This window comes from Gymnogyps californianus, chromosome 3 (assembly GCF_018139145.2).
Source record: "Gymnogyps californianus isolate 813 chromosome 3, ASM1813914v2, whole genome shotgun sequence".
NCBI classification, from domain to species: Eukaryota; Metazoa; Chordata; class Aves; order Accipitriformes; family Cathartidae; genus Gymnogyps; species Gymnogyps californianus.
Window position 1 is genome coordinate 11,557,525 of NC_059473.1, and position 21,461 is coordinate 11,578,985.

The following is a 21,461-nucleotide window of genomic DNA, read 5'->3' on the forward strand; positions in this document are numbered from 1 at the left end:
TTAGCTATGAAAAGGGCATTGTGGTGTATTTGCCTGATAGCAGAAGACTGCACTTCAGAATACCGTGGGTCACTAATATGAAGGCACGTGGGATGTAGAGATAAGGATTGTTATCTGTGGGAGGCTGGGTTGGGCAGTAGAAGGCATATCCACCTGCAGTTGCTCACTCTGTAGCTTCTTATGTGGCTGCAGCATAAAAGTAATCCACAAGCTTATTAACCTGAACTCTGAACAGTGGCATCTGCAAAATGAGAAAATAAAGGAGCTCTAGAAGCAAATTAGTCTTAAGTTCTGCTTTTCAGAATGAACACTTTTGAAACAGTCAACTCAAGTGTTACGGCTTGTGTGAGAAAAGTAATGCAACCTAGAAGTGGTCATACCAATGTAACTTATCACTACAGTTAAATACCTGAGCACAGAGCACCTTTTGTACCTTTGTTGCCATATCTGTGTGTTAAGTGATACTAATACAGTCCTGATGTGGTTTTCTTTAAAAAAAAAAAAAAACCAAAAACAAAAAAACCAACAAACCCTTAGCCCTGATTAAAACAATATTAAAGCTGCCAACCTTGTGTATAGGCCAGGATGAAGTATAAAATACTTGAAGGTGATGGGGGAAGTGGGGTTGGGTGACTCTTCCACCCCAGTAAAAAGTGCTATTTTAAGGTTCTGCAGGTTACCAGTGGAAAAGCTAGGTTCATGTGCCAGTAGTGTGAGGACATTGATTTTTGGCAGGGAGGAAGGCTCAACTTTAATCTCAAGATGTGGCTTGATGAGTCTCTGGCTTTACTGATGAGATTGATTCAGAAGTTTCCTATCCCCTCACTTGCATTGGTATAGTGGGTTTACAGAATAAACCCACAAACAGATAAGCAAAATTATTTGGGTTAAAATAGTTGAGGTTTATGTGTTGTTTTGGTTTTCCCTAAGCCCTTTACCAGCTCAGTAATCTGATGACTGTGATAATGACCATGCCATCTCAGATCAGTATTTGGCAGCATAGTTTTTTTGGTGGCCAGAAGAAGAGTGGGAACAAGGGAGCACCTGTACATCGATGTTTCTCCAAGCACTTCTCAGTGTTCAGCAGCTGTGGCTCAATCACTTCTGTGGAGCGAAGTGATATCTTTGTGCTTAGTAATCTATGATAGGAGGGGAAAAAAAGTGTCTTTGAGCCTATGTATAGTTTTATTATCTAGAATATTCTATGGCAAGGTGTTCTGCAGTTGAGTTTTTCAGGTAGGTGACAAGATCCTGTAACAGGACAGCCGTATAGTGTTATGTAGAGGGGAAGGTTGGCTGTGGAGTACAGGTCAAGGAGAGAGGAAACAAGAATGCATTCACTTTGTTCTCAGCAGTGAAGCTGACATACGTGGAGTTGCAACTTATGCTGTGTTATGGCATGATGAACAAAAAACTCGTTTGACAGTGCTTAGCTTTGAGTCCTGCTGAGTAATGCGCCTGCTCTTCCCACCTTCGGTTCTACTGGTACGACTGCACAGCCGTGCTGTGAGCTGAGCTGGGAAACAGATCCAGCTGAAAAACAATTGAGCAGGTAAACCAACTTTTAAAAACGTGAACAGATCAGGGAAGCCAGTCCATAAAGTTATGCTAGCAAAATTGAGGTGGCAAGCCAAAGAAGGAGCAGCAGAAATGGGAGCAATAGTCACCTGTAGAACTGTCAAATGTCAGCCTGCGTATACATCACTTGAGCCAGGGTAACCATGCACACCTTCTTGGCTTGCTACAACTGTGATGTAAAACTTGATGTAAAGGATAAGCTACTGCATCATATGCTTGCAGCAGCCTTGGAGCATTTGCATGATCAATTCCGAAAGGCGGTAACTGGGAAGCTGAGGTAACTTGATCACCATTTTATGGCTCAGACATTTAAATTATCCCACCCACTGGCTTGATGCAGTGATTTCGATGTTAGTGGAATAAGAAATGAGCTCAGAACCTGGTCTGGCACGTGCAGATTTGCCTTTCTAAACGTGCATCCTACAGGAATGAGCTGTTATAGAATTGTTGGCCATGGGAGTCCAGTACACACAGGTGGTGTCTGCAGGTATGTCGTGTCCAATTCTGTAGCATTAGTGAAAACAGGGATAGCAATGCCTGAAGACTTTCTGCTGTTTTAATTCTCAGTGTATTAAGAAATCACTTTTTGTGTGGGAGGTAAGGAAAGCTAGCTGGGCTAATAAATGATTAAAAAAAAAGAAGAAAGAAGGTATAGCAAGCATGGGTACAGTTATGTAAGAGGAGTGGAGAAGGAAATAGATCAGCGTTTCTCAGAGAACCTCATCCACAGAGCTGCTGGGGAATTGGGCTGCAGGATCGTTCTCAACACACCCTCCGCTTCCTTTTTTCCTTTTTGGGGCCAGAGATGGATGAATTTATGTAGCGGCGAGCAGGATGCAGGCTCTGACTCCAGCCAATGGTGCGTGGCGCAGTTGTGTTTACCTAGCTTACGCAAGGCAGAGCCAGCCCCTCTTTAGTCAGAAGGCACTACCCACAGCTTAAGTAAAAGCACGCAGAGCAGAGGCACTCAGTCTGGCAGTTGCTGGGCATTTAAAGGAGTTGGTGGATTTTGGCTGCTTTTAAACAAGATCGAAGGGGTGTTTTTTTCTTCTCTACTGTGTAGAAATACTGAAAGGACAAAAAGATACTGGTAAGTGCTCTGCATGCCATCACTTTTCCCTTCTAGTGTTATATTGTTTGTCTCTCTTCTAAAAGCCTCCTCAGTTGCAGTGTTTTTCAGTGAGAAGTTGAAAGATAGTTCAGTGATGTGGTCGAAAGGAAATCTGAGAACAGGCAGCATGTCTATGGGCTGCCCTTCCACCTAAAATAGGAAGAGGCATTCAAAGTACATAGTCTAATAAATGCTTCTTGTTTGTAAGAAGTGTCAGTGGCTTCTCATTTTTAGGGTGCAGAGCAAGATGCTTTGAAACTGTCATTACCTAACAAAATCACACGAAGGGGAATTTCTCATAGAGCAGTTAAATATTTTTGTTGTCTAAACCAAAAAAAGGCTTTAAATGTAATTGTAACTCCTGTTTTTGCAAGATGATATAGTATGCTATGTGAAAAGGCTTTAGGGTAATACAAACACCTATTTAGCTGGTACTTTGGTACATAAACTGCCTCATCAGGAAGTCAGGCTCATGAAAAGCAAAACAGTAATGTTCAGATCTGTAGAACAAGAAGTCATTGTGGTTTTCTGCAAGCACAGGGTCCTTGGCTGTATATTCTAGTTCAGGTGCATCAGACAGTAGATCTCCCTGAGCTCAGTCATCAAAGCATAAAAAGCTCCATCTGTTTGCGTAACGGCCCTTTTAAAAATAAAATGCCTCTGTTTTGGTATAAACTCTTCATCTGTATATGGAAGTTGTGCTTCTATCGTGGGCTTGCAATGAAAGTTGGGACTGCTTATTTTTAAGGTAATAGTGTGTAATTTGTCTGAAGGCAGTAAAGAGGATAATTTTAAAGGATCCTGACTGCAAAGTTCTCTGTATCAGAACTGTACTTTTGCCACATTGTAGCAGTATTGTACTAAGTGTTTTGTTTTCCTGCTTGTACTTTTGCAAGGTACTCCCTGAAGATACAAATAGGTAGTGCTATGGCTAATGAACACCTAATGTTGTTCTACCAGCATGCCTCTGTCGTATTGTTTTATGGCTTCATACATGACAGATTATATAAATAATCTTCATTTGATAATCTGAGTATGAAATCAAAACTATCCCTTTTTAACAAAACATACAGAGTTTGTAGTAACAGCCGAGGTGTAAGTACAGCCAAAAACTCATATGGAAAGCTGCAAGTTGTTCTTAAGTAGCTCATGTGAATAACTTTCACAGGTAGCTCAGCTGATTGAGCAAGTACAACCTGTAGTGTTTGGCCTTTGTGCTGCAGGGGTGGTCAACAGAGGAGCTTTGCCTCGTGCAAGGTTGCGTGCATCGTCACTGCTATATCCAAAAGCTGATGTGGAGGACATGGGTGGTAAGGGGGTGTAGACTGCATGTAAATGTAGCAGTTTAACTGGTGAAGAACTTTCTCAGCTAATTACGGTTATAGATAATATTGCAGTGAAAGCTTTAAAATAGACACCTTGTGCTAAAAGACAAATGTTTTCAGCTTCCCACATGCAGTCTGAATTACATCATTTATAACCTGTAGGAGGCTATCGTGGTTTCCTCAGGGGAGGATCAGCTGTTACTTTTTGTAACTGAAAAAAATGCTGGATTTTTTTTTCCAGGGGAATATTTTCAGAATTGTTTTTTGTCAATCTGTCGGAGTGGATCATTAGCGGTTACATAAATCTTCCAGGTTTAACACACCCAGCCACGTTCTCATCCTATCGACAGCAGTTCAGAATAACAGGACTGCAGTTAGCAGAGGTCTAATTGAAATCAGGCCCCTGTGCTTAGATGGTTTTTTCCGTCTTCTGAACAGGAATGCTATTTTTGAGTACTGTCATAAAGTACAGATTTTCATATAGGTGCCTATAATAGAAGTCTTGTTCTGAAACGCTTGCCTTGTTCATTGAACAAGGATACTTGTCCTCACAGCACTGTTACTGACTTTCCTAAAATTGTTGAGAACTGCTCATACCTCATACTTGCTTCTGAGGCTGAAACAGAACTTGAAGCAGGACACAGGATGCCAACCCAACTAAAACTGCTGTTTCTTGGACTGGAAAAAGTTAGCTGTAGTCTTGGTACAAAGCAGTAGGTTTGCTCTTGTGTATCAAGTTAATGCCCCTTTGAAAGTGTCTACAGGCAACGTGCTTTTTTTTTTTGTGCTGTGGCTCTTGCATGACTTGTTTCCAGGATGACCAACCTAGTAACGGCAGATGTCCGTGGTAAAAAGATGCTTTCATTCTGTTTATGAGAATGAAGAACCACTCTATTGAGAATTTACAGATGTTCTCAAGGCACAGCAGCAGATAGTTGTTTGCATTGTTTTATGCTTGGTATCCTGTGCAGGAGAGACTGCTTGTTCATTTCAGAGCTTGGCCTTGTCTTATTTTCAATGCTTTCGTATCATAAGACACTCTTGTGTGTATGGTGGATGACTAAGCTTATTCAGAGGTTATAAAAGGTGAACAGTATAGACTAAGGAAAGAATAAGCCATACAAAAGCAAAAGGCTGGACTGATCTTCCACACTACGAAGGCTGCTGCTTTTTTTTGGCACTGAAAAACTTTCTTTTCTAGAAAGGAGAAAATTAATTATCCTTCTTTAGAAAGGTAAAGTAAAGCTACTGATCTGAAGTGACAATGCAATTTGAATACATAACAGCTGCATCACTACACCTTTCCTGTGCATCTGTAGTGAAGGATGCAAGCTGTAGACAGAATCTGGCTAATCTGGAAAGTGGAATATAAAACCTACTGAACTTAAAGTTCCAGATGTGTGTGTGAAGGAAACGTGAGCTTTGTTTTTAACTGGAAACTGGGAGAAGTGTGAAAACTATGGTTGATAAACACATATTCTTCTGCATGCTCTTTTATCCAGGTGATCACTTCAGTAAACACTATTTTAATAAAAGCTTCCAAAAAGATTGCTAGGAAAAACAGTTAAAGGAGAATAACTTTCCAGAGGTGATTTAACCATCATGTAGAAGAAAGTGATTTCTCAATCTTTGTCTCAGCTTTCAGAAACATAGTGATGCGAGGAGCTGATTCCTTGTTGCTCACACCAGTGGAGATCAGCAGTAATATCATTGATATTGTTTGTGAAATCTGGCAACCTGGACTTGATGGGGACTCATAATCAAACAAGAAGTCAGTCTGCTGGGAATTACTTTGGTGGTTTTTTTCACTTCTCTTTCATTACTTACTGCCTCTTCCTTCTTCCATGCTTGCAAATATCTTCATCTTGAGAGACTAGTATTCTGCATGGATCCTTTGTGTCTCACAGTGATTTTAACTTTGATGTTCTGGTCCTTTAAATCTGGAAGTCAAGATTCTGCCTTTGAAGGGATGGGACATAACTGTAGAAGAGAATATGCAGCACTGAAATACTGTGCATGCGTTCAGAGGAGTTTGGTTTCTGATCTTGTAGTTGCAAGATTGCCTAGTGGAAATTGAAGTGCTAAAGAGCTTAAATGTGTAAATGGATGTTGGCAAACTTGGGTCCTACTTGTGTTTTGTCAGGTAACTGCACTATTCAATGTGAATTCTTTGTTTGAAGAGCAGTATGGGGTTTTAAATCCAAATAAAGCTATAGACAGTCATGTGTAAACCTCAGGAGGGTAAGGATAAAATTTTGTTTCATTGGTAATGGAGTTGCTCATCATTTATGTGTAACTGGTCAAAAGTGCACCTAAGGTGTGTGTTTCTGTTGCTTGATAAAATTGTGTTGCGCTTCCTAAAATTGTGTTCCTAGAATAATTTAGGTTGGGACGTCATCTAGTCCAGTCCCCCTACTCAAAGTGGGACTGGCCTGACTTACATCAGGTTGTTCAGGGCCACGTGCAGCTGAGGTTTGACTATCTCCAATGGAGATCCCACAGCCTCTCTGGATTGGTTTTTTCCCTAATAGCTGATGAGGATTTTCTGTGTTGCAGCTTGTTTGTTGCCTCTTGTCCTGTCACTGCATACCTGTCAGAAGGACTGGATTACATTTTGTCCGAATCTCCCCTGATTTAACACAGAATTGCTGAGGGAAGAGCTGGATATGAGAATTGCAAGGATAGTAAATGGAGAACTACAAATAGCAAATTGTATAAAAATTAAAACATCAGTAGACGAGCTGTCTTGTGCTTTATTTCTAAAAGCCAAAAAAAATCAAACCTTAGAATATGTAGATACAGAACATAAAGAAGGTGATAATATAAAAATGGAAAAGAAGATCCAATTTTTGCATCTGAATCAGCATATTTTTATTTTAATATACTCATTGACAGAGGACTTCTTTTTATACTGTGAAAGTGGTTTTTTTATGCAGTATTTTAGAAAAGGGCTAGTCTGGCACTAGCTACAGTTGCTAGCAGCCTATAATGCTGGCTCTGTGTTTAGAAAATGATGGTAATTTATTACAAAGAGACTTTTATTCTAGTATTTTTAGCTCACAGCCGAGTGTTTAATGAATCTCTGCTTGGGCTCATTGAATTTATGTTCTCCCTTCCCCCTGCCCCATTTTAACCATTAAGATACTGCTATTCTTGCTGCAATTCCAAAAGCTGTACTTGGTCTACTAAATAGCGAACTTATTTACAAGGTGCTGTGCCTTAGTGCAAACAAGATGTGAAGACTTTCTGTAGAAGCCAAAGACTAGTCATGTGTGAGTCTCATGATCAGAAAAGGGAGCTGAATGATTGAGGATGGCTGGTAAGCTAAAGCTGATAGTTCAACACCAACCAAAATTCATTATATCTCTACGTCCCCCACTGAAAATGGCATGTTCAGTGAAAATGGGCAGACTCTTAAACTCTTCATCCACTCTGAAGCATGGTTTGCAAGGTCTTCCAAGAGAATAGTCTGCCTATAGATTCAGAGACTAGTGTTTGAATGTGACGGCTTTTCCTTCTACTTGAATGTAATCAGAAATCTGTGGCTTGCTTTCTGCCATAGCAGTCTTGGTCTTCTGTGACTCAAGTGAATATTGAAGAACAAGAAGGCTTGTAAGAAGCTGGATTTCCATTCCTAAAACAAATTTTAAATACTTTTTTTGGTTTAGATGTCATCTCTTTCCAGTCCCTCAAAACAGTTGTACATGACGGTATTGTGCAAGTTACCTTCATTGAGCTTTCTCCCACCTCCAGAGGAACCAGTGTTAAGAATAAAAAAGTATTACTTGTTCATGAGTTCTTCCTGTTCCAGTTTCCTCTTTTTGAGACTGAAAGATGCTAACTGGTACCCATTGTGGTTTTGTGCTAACTGCAAACAGTTGTGCTCACCTCTTACCCAACTAAGTAATGCATTTCCAAAACAGTTTTCTCTGTGTGCAGGTTGCTTTACTCACAAAATGTTTTCAATTCTATAATATAGGACTGTGCACAGGTAGGGGTTTTCAGACTTCGGACCCTTCTCTGTAGCAGAAGCAGAGATCTTGATGTGAAAAATTTGCTGGTGCCAGTTCTATGATTTTGGAAGAATGTTGGATGGGGTGGGATCTTGTAATTAACACCTTATTCCTCATCAGTGTTGAAGGTTCTTGGAGGAGTTTAGAACAGTCTGTTGTTCAGAGCCTACTCTGAAGCCCGCTCCACTGGTGTCCGGAGATGCTGCTGCAAAAAGAAACAAAAACCGAACTTGCGCATATTTTGTTCAAGCAGTCAGTTCCTTAGTTGTATACTGGCACTTCAGGGCCAAATTGTCTTTTTAACATATTTAATTAGCCTTTCCTAACACTTTCAAGAAGTCTCCTGTAGTATTCTTGGAATAAGAACTGGTCAGGTTATACTACAAGAGAAGGTCCATTATATAAATTAGTGGATCCTTCCTCTCAACTCAAGAGCATTCCTTCCTGTAAGTTCTTAAATGCTTTATCCAGCTTTAAATGATCCATAAGGCTGCTCTGTTTCAGGAGTGGAGATGTTATCCCATGGCCTATTAGACTCGTCTCCAGTGAGACAACGCTTGAGTTGTATTTGTAGACGTCAAATTTCACTTGGACTAGTCTTCGGGACCTCATTGGAAGAATATAATTAATCTTTGTTATTTGTGGGAACGAAATGAGTCTTCCTTTTGGGTACAGTGCATCAGGCAGATCATAGTGAGTGAGAAGTAATGTGTATGTTGCACTGATGATTTTTTTTTAGGGGCGCTGAATTTTGTATGTGCTTGAGTTGAAGTTAACTGGGTGGTATTAGTAGTTGTGAAAGTGGTGTGTGCAACTTATAAAGTTCTGACACATTTTAAAAAAAACAAGTTCAAACATTCAAGCCATGCTTTTGAAAATGTATGAGCAAGCTGTTTTACTAATGATAGCTCTAGATTTCTAACTCTTGAACCTTCCTTAAGTCAAATAAGAAGTGGGTTTCTGTCATATATGCTGGTCCCAAAATAAACTTGGCTGGATTTCTTTAAATGTGAAACAAAAAATGTATTAAGGGGGAGCTGAGCGTTAGATGTTGGACACTTTTCCTTATACTAAGATTTTCTAGTTAACTTTTTGCATTGCTGAAGTCTGTCACTTGGAACTGTTGGCCCCTTTTATGGTTTCTGGTCAGTTATCTCTTAAGAGGAGGTTACTGGCCACCTGTTCGGGTAACTCTTTAAAGTAGAGTCTCTTTTAACTGTTCATGTGTAATTACTTTTAATGAGACTCAGAAGCTGACTCTGTGACTGGGAGATGTATTTTTTCGCTTTCCATGAAATTGTTCACTTGGGTGAACAGAGAAGTGATACCAAACCTTTTCATGTATTAATGGCAGAAGTTAAAGTTATTTTTAATGCTTGCCTTCCCACCTTCTCTAAGTGAATGGATTAGCTCTTTATCAAACACCATAGTGTTGAGTGGATACTGTTCAAATCTTTTTTTACCCTGTCATGGTATTTACTAGTCCTATGCTATTTCCTAATGGGTGGTGCTACAGATTTCATAGCAGTGTTTCTTCCGAGTTGTTAAATGTCGATTCAAAGGACAACTATTATGTATTCTAGCAAAGAAATGTGAAGCATTGTATGCAAAATGCAATGGCCAAGATGAAATTAGTTGTATGGGGAGAGGACTGAATTGCAGGGGAGAGGCTGGTGAGGAGATCAATATTCAAGCAGAAAACAGGTTAATCATTTGGGGAGGAGATTAAAACTTGAGGAGCTGTTTTTAGAAGACAATATATAAGCAACTATAATGCAAGAAGATTTTAAAATAAAGCAAAACAAGAAATGCTGAAGTTGATAGTAAAAATACTTTATAGAAAATATATTTATATCCTTATTCTTATATACAGATAAATACTTGAGATTTATACTCGCTACTTAAGTAGAAATACTTTAGAAAGGAGATGTGGCTAGAGAACCAAGCACTATCAAACACTAAGAGCTAGATTGTTTAGTATTAATGTCAGTAAACCACCCCTGCGGTGTCTTCAAAGGCATGTGGTTTCAGAGAATTGCTGGTGTGGCGCTCCAAGGCGGGGTTGTGATGCCAGGAGGCAAGGAAGACCCCAGATGGCCATAGCAAACCTGAAAATTGTGAACACAGTTAATGTTGTGGGACTCCGTTTATCAAATGGGACAATCTCCACTTCGATGTGTTATGACTGCTGGCATGATAGAAGTTTAAGGTCACATTTTCACATGTTTGCTTTAAATTCTTCATTTTAGAATTTTAAAGGCAAAACCTTGGGCCCCACAGTACAACAGTGGGTACAACAGTAAGTACTCTCACCAACCCAGTTAAGTTACTGCTATATGTGGGTCAGCAATCTAGAAATGCTTTGGAGCAAACTATACTGCTTTGCTCTCTCCTGTGCTGCTATTGCTATTCCTGTGTGACAGATAGGGACTGTTGGATCAGTATAAGGCACTTTCTGCACCAGCTAAATGATGGATGCCCTAAGGCTTGAACCAGGATAGCTGCCTAGTGAAAATGCACACTACTTCCTATGCAACAAAAATATATTGGCGTAACTGTCGTGTAGACGGGACACAGACACTTCACAGTAGTGTTGTGCAGATCAGATGTATTGCAATGTAGTCACACATTTAGCAGTGGGTCAGGATACCATTGTGATAATGTTACATGTGTGCTAACCACAAAGACGGTCTTCAGTTAACTTCTTATTTCAAGCACTATGAAATCCACAGTACCCAGACCTGAAAGCAAAGGAGAGGAGATTTGGAAAACAATGAGAAATTAAAGGAAAAAGAAAGGTTTCAATTTAGCTTCCTGGTTGTGTTCTGCAGGCATCACAGCAAAAGTTTGTAGGACAGTAAGATGTCTTTGCGCATATTTGTGTGAAGCCCTCCCAAATATGTGGGACAGCATGTAAGAAAGCATGAAGGAGCAGACTGAATTTTCAGAGAGCACTGTGAGCTGATTGCAGGTGGGGATCAACATATCCGTGCTGAATAAGAAATTGGTAAATTGAGAAGAGATGTTGAAGGCCAAACTTCTCTGTGAAGGAACAAAGAGGACCAGGAGAGGGTAGAGATCAGGTCAGTAAAGGGATCTTTGCTTCAGCTTCTGAACGAATGTGAGCAGGGTGTCAAGCCACTGCCACATCCTTTTCTCTGTTGTTAGGACATAACAGGGTAGATAAAATCTGCATGACAACGTCTTTTCTGCTAATATCTACAGTCTAGTTGAGGTAGAAGAAAATGGAGATACAGCATCGTAGTCATGATCAAAGTTGTTGACAGGATTCAAGAAATGGTATGCAGGCCAAAACGTGTATTTGCACAGAAGGCAGAATATTAACCATCAGTACTAAAGAAGCTTAATACCTTTTTGAGTTGGCATGAAAACTTACCTGGAAGGACAAAGGGAATGTTCTTATTTCTGTTAAAGAAAGCCTCAAACAGGCTAGCATCAGCTTTATTCTTTATCGAGCAAGTGCTCTGTTCGGTAGGCTTTCTCTCTAGGAAGGTCAGAGGTGTCTGGAAATGTTACTAATGAGAAGCTGTAAAAAATACTAGTGTGAACTGTTCCTCAAAGCAGAACTGTGACGAAAAATTGCACTTCAAGAGACTGTTCTCATTAAGAATTATGTGGAATTCCCTCAGGAAATCTTCAAACAGCTGTATCTGTCTCTGGTTAAACATGAGATCACATTGCACACCCCAAACTTGTATGGTAGACTTGATATCAAATTGTCATACAACTTCCTTCCATCTGCAAATCCAGAAATTTCTTGGAAAGCTCTGAATCACATACTTTCCATGAAAACTTCTATCTCTCTGGCTAATGGACTGGTCTTGCTTTGTTTTTTTTTTTTTAAATGTAATACCTATCTGGCTCTACTTCTTGATAGTTGAACCAAACACACTAAATGAAGCTATATACCATTTATACTAAAAACTAGCATGAAGGAAAACAACTGTGGATGTTTTATAAAGGCCATACTGGAATTTTCTAAATGCACTTGTGTTTTTTTGTGATCTGGTAGTTCTTCCAGGCAATTCAACCTTAATCAATGTGGTTTTATATGTATGTTTTTAAAATTATTTCAGGCAAAACCAAAATATGGAAAACACAAAATATTGTACCGTCTGTATCAGATGGGTGTGCAGGTTTGTGTAATTGATGGATTTGAGTCTTTTCTCTAACACTTAATTTTATCTTTGTTTTTACAGGAAATAATGAAAAAAGTGTGCCACAACTCTTGATCAGAGACCTGAAATTTGAGAAGTCATTAGCTAAGCTCATGTTTTCTCCTGATCAAGAAAATCATCCATCAAAAGCACCAGTAAAATATGGTGAATTGATTGTATTAGGGTAAGTGTTTGTGTCTTGGTTGGAAGTGAGAATGAAGGTAGAATTTCAGGGTGCACTTAAAGCAGATAAAATACAGGCTGCTGTGAGATGGTCCCACAACCTGCCACTTGAACTCGCTCTTTTGCAGTGTATCTAGTGAGCGTGCAACTGAATTGCGAGCTGATAAGCTTTTCTTTGGTAGCTGGTCTCATGTAAGGGAGGGAGTGGAGGGAGGGCTGCCTTTTTCAGTGGCAACCGGGTGTTATAAGTAATGTGATATATTGGAAAATTGCACTGCAGTATGCATACTTTTTTTTGTGATAGCGTGAGCATGGAGGTGGGGCTCTAAACACTTGAGTAGATTTAAGTTGATTTTCAGCTCTTGTGTTCTTCCCAAAGTAAGCGTTTCATGACAAAGGCAGTCAATTTGTGAAGGGTTTCCCAGTTGGTTCCAGGTTGGGCCGATACAGATGACTAATGTGATAATGTGGAAGGAGAGGTTCCCTAGAACTTTAAGTAAAATAAAAGGAGTTTTATAAGAATGTAGTAGCTAACTATAATATCCAAGTGCAAACAGAAGAGTTTAATAAAGCAAGTTTGCTGGCTGGCCTGTTTATGTTTACATGTTCAAAGTGAGAGTCTGAGGGTTTTCTAATAGATTAAACTGGAGTCTCGGAGGACAGCGTATCTATTTCTTATGGGTTTTTATTTCAATCATAATTCTCTAAAATACTAGCTCTCCACCAGGGTTGGTGAGTATTTAGAATCTTTCATTTACAGTGTGAACACATCATTTAGAGATAAAGCTACAGACAGGCATATAACCTTACTTGTTTTCATGTTTGGGACCCGAGTCTTTTTTGCTTGTTGATAGTGGCTTTGAGATTAATCTGGGTAGCATCCCTTGCCCTACAAGCTTTGTGTGTAGATGCTGTAATTCTGTGGGCATGTTTCAATATTGTGTTTATCAATTCTCAGATTTAAATGTGATTAATTGGAAATCTGTAATTATTAATACCATAGTAATTAAGAAGACTTTGTGCTTAGAATGAAAGTTCTTGTGGGTCTGTATGTCATGAGAAGCTAAGTAATACAGGAAGATGGACTTTGTTCTTTTTCTGTGCTTTTTGATAGGTACAATGGGTCTCTCCCAAATGGAGATAGAGGAAGAAGAAAAAGTAGGTTTGCTTTATTTAAAAGGCCCAAGGCAAATGGGGTGAAACCTAGCACTGTGCACATTGCCTGTACCCCTCAAGCAGCAAAGGTAAGCTCGATTTGTCTAGTTAAGTCTTATTTCTCCTGGTGCTGTCTAAAGAGTTCATTGAAGTCAGTGCTGTTATGCTGAGATGAAATGATGTAAAAAGCATGAAGTTCTGGCTGCAAAAAGAATGGTTCATGTTTATCCAAGGTGTTTTGCTACCTGTCAGGGTTAGCAAGAAACTGTTCAGCAAAATAAATCTGGTTCCCAGTCCTTGCTGTGTCCAGAAAGAAAAAATGTTTACTGTTGAAACATGAATGTTCAGGGCATAGGCTAGTCATGTAAAACACTTTCTATTTTGTTTTCCTTCCAAACTCACTACAGACATCTGTTCTAGACTTCCTGTTTTTGCACTCACTCATGCTTTAAGGCTAACTTTGCTTCACGTGAAACTGACTTTTAAATGATCCTTTGCCAAAGCTCTGTGTGTACTTGCTACTCCATCCAATGGGTAGGAGTTCCCCAGGGATGAGGACAGGTGGGGTTTGCAGGGTATGTTTTATGGGGTTTGTAATCAGTTTCAGAGTTCCCATTAAGAAACAGTAAAGGAAGGGCTTAGGTCCTGAAGCTGAATTGTATTTCATGTCAAAACTAATATAGCTAAGGTGTTACCATGAAATACTTCTGTATTGTGGCGATACAAATGTATGTGCAATTATGTTCAATAACAAATGGAGCATTTCTACTAAAACCAATGGAATTTGAGAATGCTTAGTGGTTATTTAGAGATCTCCGGTGTCAAGATCAGGCCCTTAAATACAGTAGTGTTAAGTGTTTGACTCCCTAAATACCTTCACACTTAAGAATATTGATTCCTAAATTCAGGGAATGGCATGAAGTATTCTGAAATAAAAAGCATTTTGCTAACCAAAGTTCTTGTAATAGATTTACATATATAGGAGATCTGTGAAAAGAACATTTATTTTTGCTAATTCTTTATGGCCTTCAAGTAAGTGCTACTTAGAAGCACTTTTAGAAGAGTGTTTGTTCAGTTCCTAGTAGGTAGCTGCAGAATGAAAATCTAGACTAACAAACTGAAACCTAGATTACTTTGCTACAGGTTCTGCAACCTGTGCTGAGTTTCTTCATTTTACCCTGTTTACCACCACTACTTGTTAATTTTTTGGTCTATGTATCTTATTAATCATCACTGATTTTAGTATGAACTCAGATCCCATTTTTAGAAATTAAGTCCCTGTTTTTGTCCTCAGTTTGCTGTTGGAGAAGTTCAGGCTGAGAAGGCCATGAAGGTGTTACATTCAGTTTTAGCCTTTGCACTCAGTTGTTTTGTTCTTTTGTGTTAAGGCCAGTGTTGCTTTAACGCGAAGCATGACTAATAATATGTCTTGGTTACGTGTATTTTGCTGCAGCATGTGGTGAAGAGACCAGTTTGGTCTGTTGCTCAATCAATCCTGCAGCTTTTTTTAATGGCCAGGACTGGTTTTTGTGAAGTTTAACTACAGGTGTGTCACTAACAACCATCTGCCTTAATGCATTAATTGAGCAGAACAAGAGCCTGGTTATATATATGTCTGCTTTGCTGCTGTATTCAGTAGAATTATTGTTCACTGGTTCAGTAATATTTGGCATTTTTTTCCATAGGCAATAAGTAATAAGGACCAACACAGCATATCTTACACTTTGTCTCGGGCCCAGACAGTAGTAGTTGAATATACACATGACAGCAACACAGATATGTTCCAGGTATGTGAAGTAAATATGATATATAAATGTATTCTCAGTTTTGGTAGTTTCTAACAAGACATCCTCTCAACAGGCCTTTTCCCTCAGACCCAAAAGTTTGCATGTGTCACTTTTCTGCACTTTACTATTCAGAGATGTTTAATTCTGTTCATTCCCAAGGGCATCACATGAACAAGTCTGTATATCTGTGCATCTCTTTTAGGCTTGGTCAGAGGTGAAAGTTGGTTTTTTGTGACTAATGCACATGATTATGGTTTTGCCTTTGATGGCCGGTCTGCAAGTCACGTAACCTGTCTCCTAGTCCCTCCTTGCAAAATGAAGAGTAAAGTGCACAGTTCTCTTTAAGCACTTGGAACTTTGCTTCTAGCATTTACAAAGGGATTTGGTATCAGCCAGTTGGAGACGGGGTAGAAGAAATACAAGGTGAAAGTACAGGAGAGCTTTTGACACAACTAATATGAAAAATAGCCCTAACTCTTTTAAGTAAACCCAGAAATAAGTCTAAAGCGCTGGGAAATGTGGAGAGAGGAGGCCCAATTCTTATGTGCTGGCAGTTCAGAGCAACTTTGCTGCAGTTCCTGTATGTATGAGAAGGAACCACAAACACATTTGCATCTGTGGTGTGCGCTCATATCTTATAATTGTTTCCTGTTTTTCTCAAAAGGAAGGGTTTGTTTTGGGGGTGTTTTGTGTGCTTTGTTCCTTCTGATTCCTGGACTGATCTTGCGTTGATTTTTTTTTTTGTTGTTGTTGCTAATTTATGGCAAGGAGTTTTGCTGTCACAGCGTTTAGCTGTGACGCCACTGCAGGATCTAAGGAGGTGGGAAGTGTTGGTAAGTGGTGGAGGAAGCTGCTATGCAACTGCAAATACTTGCAACAGAGCAAAAGGACTGTAATGAACTAACTGCAGCATAAGCTATTGTTTGTGTAAGTGTTCTCTCTTCAGGCATGCTGTGGCATGTATGCTGCTCTAAAATTGCCAGTGGCAATCACTGTGTACTGATGGGTTATCCTGCCTAAGAAGCAATAGAAAAATACATTCTGACAAAGCAGTTTCAGCCTCATGAAGGCTCTCCAGCCTTCACCAAAAAGCACCTCGGGCTTTTGGGTGTCCTGCCCAGCAGTTAATCAGTCTTAATATAACCAGCTATTTTATAAGAGGCTGAGAGCTCTGGAAGTGAGTGAAAGGTAGTAGTGTGTAAGTGGGCTTTAAACCTGGCTACGTGGATGTTTGGGAGAGGGATATAACTTCTCTTCATACTTTATAAGGACAAGATGAGTTGACTGGAAAAGTAGTGAAACCCATGCAGTTCTATCAAACCCGGTACAGTTGTGTGGGACTGCAAAACTCATTCTTCCATGCAACCAGAAAAGAAGGCGCAGCTACTGGAAAAATCTGATTGTAGTGAGATGTTGTGTTCTGTGTATATTAATGTAACCCCTCCCCACCACAAACATCTTGTACCTGGTCTTTCCTGACAGATTTGCTGCTTCTCAGTGCCCCATTGGAGCTGGAGAGTCAGCTCACAGAATGTAATTTTCCTACACCTCTACCTAGTCTGGCATTGTTCAGAATATTCTGGGCATGCAAAGTGACTGAATATCACTTTTCTTCCATCTAACTGCTGTTTCCTAGCTGTTTTGGCGCTGCTGCAGCTGGTCCAGCTGACCTGAGTGTAACCTTTCTGATAAGGCCTTCAATGGGAAATCAACTCAGAATTGACTTAATTACATCATTTTATTTCCCCTTCCTTCAGTTGGCTGTACTCAGCCTTCAGAATAACTGTGGTCACGTGGAGGCGGAATAACTCATCAATTCAGATTAGGGTTAGAAACCTAAATTTAGATTGGTGGAGGGGAATGCTTCAGACTGGAATGTAATGATTTTTTCTTGATCACTTTTAAATGTTTTGAGTTTGAATATTCCTAGACCCAAAGGCAAACTTCTGAACAGTTTTGTTTTTGTTTTCTTTTTTAATCCCTTTCCAGATTGGTCGGTCAACAGAGAGTCCTATAGACTTTGTTGTGACAGATACAGTTCCTGGAAGTCAGAGTAATTCAGATACGCAGTCTGTGCAGAGCACTATATCAAGGTTTGCCTGTAGAATCATATGTGAACGTAACCCTCCTTTTACAGCAAGAATATATGCTGCAGGATTTGACTCCTCAAAAAACATCTTTCTTGGGGTAAGGGAACTCTTTCTTTTTTCTTCCAAGTTCCATGCAGGCTTATTTTTAAACTAATTCATAGCTCCACTTCAGCCAAATTAAACGTTTTCATTGATGTAATTTCTCTTAGGAGAAGGCTGCGAAGTGGAAGACATCAGATGGGCAAATGGATGGACTAACCACAAATGGAGTTCTTGTTATGCATCCTCGTAATGGATTTACAGAAGACTCCAAGCCAGGGGTGTGGAGAGAGATATCTGTGTGTGGGAATGTGTTCAGCCTCCGTGAAACCAGATCAGCTCAGCAGAGGGGAAAAATGGTAAGAGGAGTGACCCCTGTTTTATGCAACCTGTTTAAAATGAGTACAACCATAAGTGTTTATGCCCAAGCTTTACCAGGGGCTGGAATCTGCCTCATTCAGTGTAGATGTCACCTCTGTAATTAGTTACACTGACTTCTTATGTGTCTGTCTTCATACATGAAGGTGTCTTGCTCAACCTGAATAACTGAGTTTATCTGCAAACTAGTACTTAATTGCAGATGTAGACTGCTCTCCTAAATTGAGTTGCCAGTCCACTCTGCTCTTCTGCAAACTCAGTCATGCGCACATTTTAAAGAGTATTTTCCTGATTCTCCCTCTTGAGTTTATGCTTTTAAGGTTTTCCCACTTTTCCTTTTTTATAGAATAATAAATAATAATTATAGTTTTATTGACACATGCCTATATACCTGGATATCCATTTCCACCTTGGCATTCTGAGTTTTCCTCTTGTTTCCAAAGCATTGGTGACATTTCCAGGAGATGATTGGTTTTGGTATGACTTGGGATCTCTTAGCAAAAAGAAATGCTACATGAACACTTAAATAAGTGATGCATTTAGCTAGGAATGCTGACAGCAGGCTTTTTCTGGAGGAGAGGAAAGCCTCTGGAGGAGAGGAAAGTAAAGGTGTGTTTGAAGAAAACAGTCTAAAATGTGATGGAGGACTAAACAAGACTTGTCTTGTGCCACTCCGCCTTAATTTTTTTTAATGTATACATTAATCTGTTCTTAAGAAGTTGTTTCGTGGTTTTTTTGGTTTGTTTTTTTTTTTTTAAAGAAAAGGGGAGAGAGAAGCTGACACTGGGCGCTCTATGGGTATCTTGCATAGGACAGTCAGGAGCTGCTTGAAACTTTTTGTCTGGATCTTCCAGGCAGATTTGTATTATGAAAGTGCATTATGTTACTCTTCAGGTAACCTTAGGTGACACCTCTCTTTCTCTTTGTCCATCACAAGGTTGAGAACGAAACGAACCAACTCCAGGATGGCTCTCTGATTGACCTGTGTGGAGCAACACTGCTGTGGCGCACTGCGGAAGGGCTTTCACGCACTCCTACTGTGAAGCACCTGGAGGCGCTAAGACAGGAAATAAATGCAGCAAGGCCCCAGTGTCCCGTGGGGTTTAACACCTTGGCGTTTCCCAGCATGAAGAGAAAAGATGTTGTAGACGAAAAGCAGCCGTGGGTGTATCTGAACTGTGGCCACGTCCACGGCTATCACAATTGGGGAAACAAAGAGGAGAGAGACGGCAAGGATCGCGAGTGTCCCATGTGCCGCTCTGTTGGCCCCTATGTGCCTCTGTGGCTTGGATGTGAAGCGGGATTTTATGTGGATGCAGGACCTCCGACGCATGCGTTCAGCCCGTGTGGACACGTGTGCTCAGAAAAGACAACTGCATATTGGTCCCAAATTCCTCTTCCTCATGGTACTCACACTTTTCACGCAGCCTGTCCATTCTGTGCGCATCAGCTGGCTGGTGAGCAAGGTTACATCAGACTCATTTTCCAAGGACCTCTTGACTAACATATGTGTTACCAAGGACTGCAGTAAACTGATAAGCTAAGCAATTCTGATTTTTAAACCAACTTTTTCGTATTCTCTGGGCTTTGCTGGTTTGCATTAAGATGAAGAATTTTTGGTTTTTTGTTACAACAGCTAAATCCCTCTCTATTGAGAAAAGTCTGGAAATGGAAGAAACGGGGAGAAGGGGGAGAATTGCTTTTTTTTAGTTGTTAACTACTTCTGAAGAGGTGAAGGAAGTGTTGTAGAGTGAATTTCGATGCCTTCCGTTTAATGGTTTTGAATCACATGCCCACAGTGTTTGAAAGTTGTTTCATTCTTTTTGTATATGGAGGGTAAATAGTTCAAAGAACATTAGTTTACAGCTTGGATGCAAACATTGTAAAATATAACATGTATATTAACTCTTTTCTATTTATCTTTATTATTGAAAATACGTAGAATGTTTAGAGAGTAGCATGGTCATAGTGTGTTACATCCAGCAATTGGATGTGTAGAGTAGTTCTGGATGGAGAAGAACATGAGATGGAAATGGTAGAAAAATCTTTTTTAATCTAAAATACTGAGTTCTTAGAATAGTTAAAATGCTTTTTAAACAAAGCTAATGCAAATTATGATGGCATAAAGGTGTGCTTTAACCATGTTGAAAGGTAGCTAAGAAGGACTTCTTAAAATGTCTTTTTGGTAGGACTATACTTAAGATCTGGTTATGAGGAGAATATTTACCAGACTCTTTGAATATGCAACTTAGTCTAGATTAAGGATTTTTTCTCCCTTCATGCTAACACATCTCTTTATTTAGCATTAGTGACACTTGTGAGGGTTTTTCCAATGTTAAACATTAACAAACCTGAAAGATGAGGCTTATTTTGTTCCTTGCTGTTTGGGGCAGGGGGTGAGGGGAGAGGTGGATGTGCCGGTGCACATGTGTGGGGAGCAGGGAGCAATTTGTGAAACGGCCACAGTCCCAACTTGTGACAGGCTTGTCAGTTGGATGTTCTACCTTTCTTCTGGCCCGTTGCAGACTGGCACATGGGAGCCACGGGCTTCACATGCTTGCCTTTACCCTGCTGCGAGGTGCAAATACTCGTCTAGGCCGCACACGGAACAAAGTTGAAGCCTGGTACCCAAGGGATGCGTGCTTGCGTCCTAGCATCCTTGTGCAACTTGTCACAATTGGCAGTCTGTTAGGGGAGAGCTTGAGCTGGGACTGGACTGGACTCGTAGACCTCGGTGTGGGATGCTTGCATAAGGTGTGCTCACGCTGCGGCGGGCTCTGGTCGGTAGTCTCTCTCTGCTCTCCCCTCCCTACCCTTCCTTTCCCTCTGTATCCACCAGAAAAGGCCAGTGCACTACATCCAGCTTTGCTGCTAACCCACTGTGCTTCATGGCAAATACACAACCTGACCTTTTTAGGATTGAGTTGAGCTTTTTTGGCCAGCTTCATACTTTTTTCAAAATACGTACTGTATAATTGACAGTAGCAAATTTCTGTATTTTATAGCATAGCTTTAATTTTTCCTTTCAAAGCTGTTCTAAAATTTTCTTGGTTTAAAGAGAGACCTATGTTGCTTAGATGTCATGAATTATTTACTTTGACTGTCAATTGTTTCTCCATTTTTAAAAAGAAATTATATATATTGTTTGGTTCACTCAGGAAATGCATGTGTCAGGAAACCTGTATTATAAGTTCAGTTAGCTGTCATGTACAAGTAACTGCTGTTACTCCCTTTCCATAGAAATATAACTGATTTTGACATTTTCCAGATTATATGCATTAAGTAATGAAACTTATGCAGCAAGAAATCCCTGTATTGTAGTTGTTCTAATCATTTTATTCAAACTATAGTATACTGTAGTTTAATTTTTATTTGCAAATTAATTTATTCAAACTACGTGAGTAAACACTTTTCAAAAATAGAAATTCTGGGATTGTCTGTTGCTTTGTTTCCAAGAGATGGGAAAGGTGGCTGGAGGTGGCCCTTCTGCTGCCACGTAAGGTGTCTGTTCTGCACATATGGATTAAGATCACAAAAAATTAGCAACTGTAAAGAGTTTGCATGTTATCCTGGTCATGGATTTGAATGGCTCCTTTCAGATGTGACCTCTCAATGTGTTTTATA

The 21,461-nt window shown here is 39.9% G+C and overlaps 1 protein-coding gene across 3 annotated transcripts in view; it reads left to right on the forward strand.

Moving 5' to 3' along the window:
* Window positions 1-20,216, forward strand: part of PELI1 (pellino E3 ubiquitin protein ligase 1) — a 45,189-nt gene extending 24,973 nt beyond the window's left edge. For all 3 annotated transcript variants that reach the window (XM_050894984.1, XM_050894985.1, XM_050894986.1), the window contains 6 exons: window positions 12,248-12,389; window positions 13,503-13,632; window positions 15,229-15,330; window positions 17,320-17,517; window positions 17,630-17,818; window positions 18,775-20,216. In XM_050894984.1, coding sequence (XP_050750941.1) covers window positions 12,248-12,389; window positions 13,503-13,632; window positions 15,229-15,330; window positions 17,320-17,517; window positions 17,630-17,818; window positions 18,775-19,341 — 1,328 coding nt within the window. In that variant the 3' untranslated portion in view covers window positions 19,342-20,216. The remainder of the gene's footprint in view (window positions 1-12,247; window positions 12,390-13,502; window positions 13,633-15,228; window positions 15,331-17,319; window positions 17,518-17,629; window positions 17,819-18,774) is intronic.
* The last annotated feature ends 1,245 nt before the right edge of the window (window positions 20,217-21,461 follow it).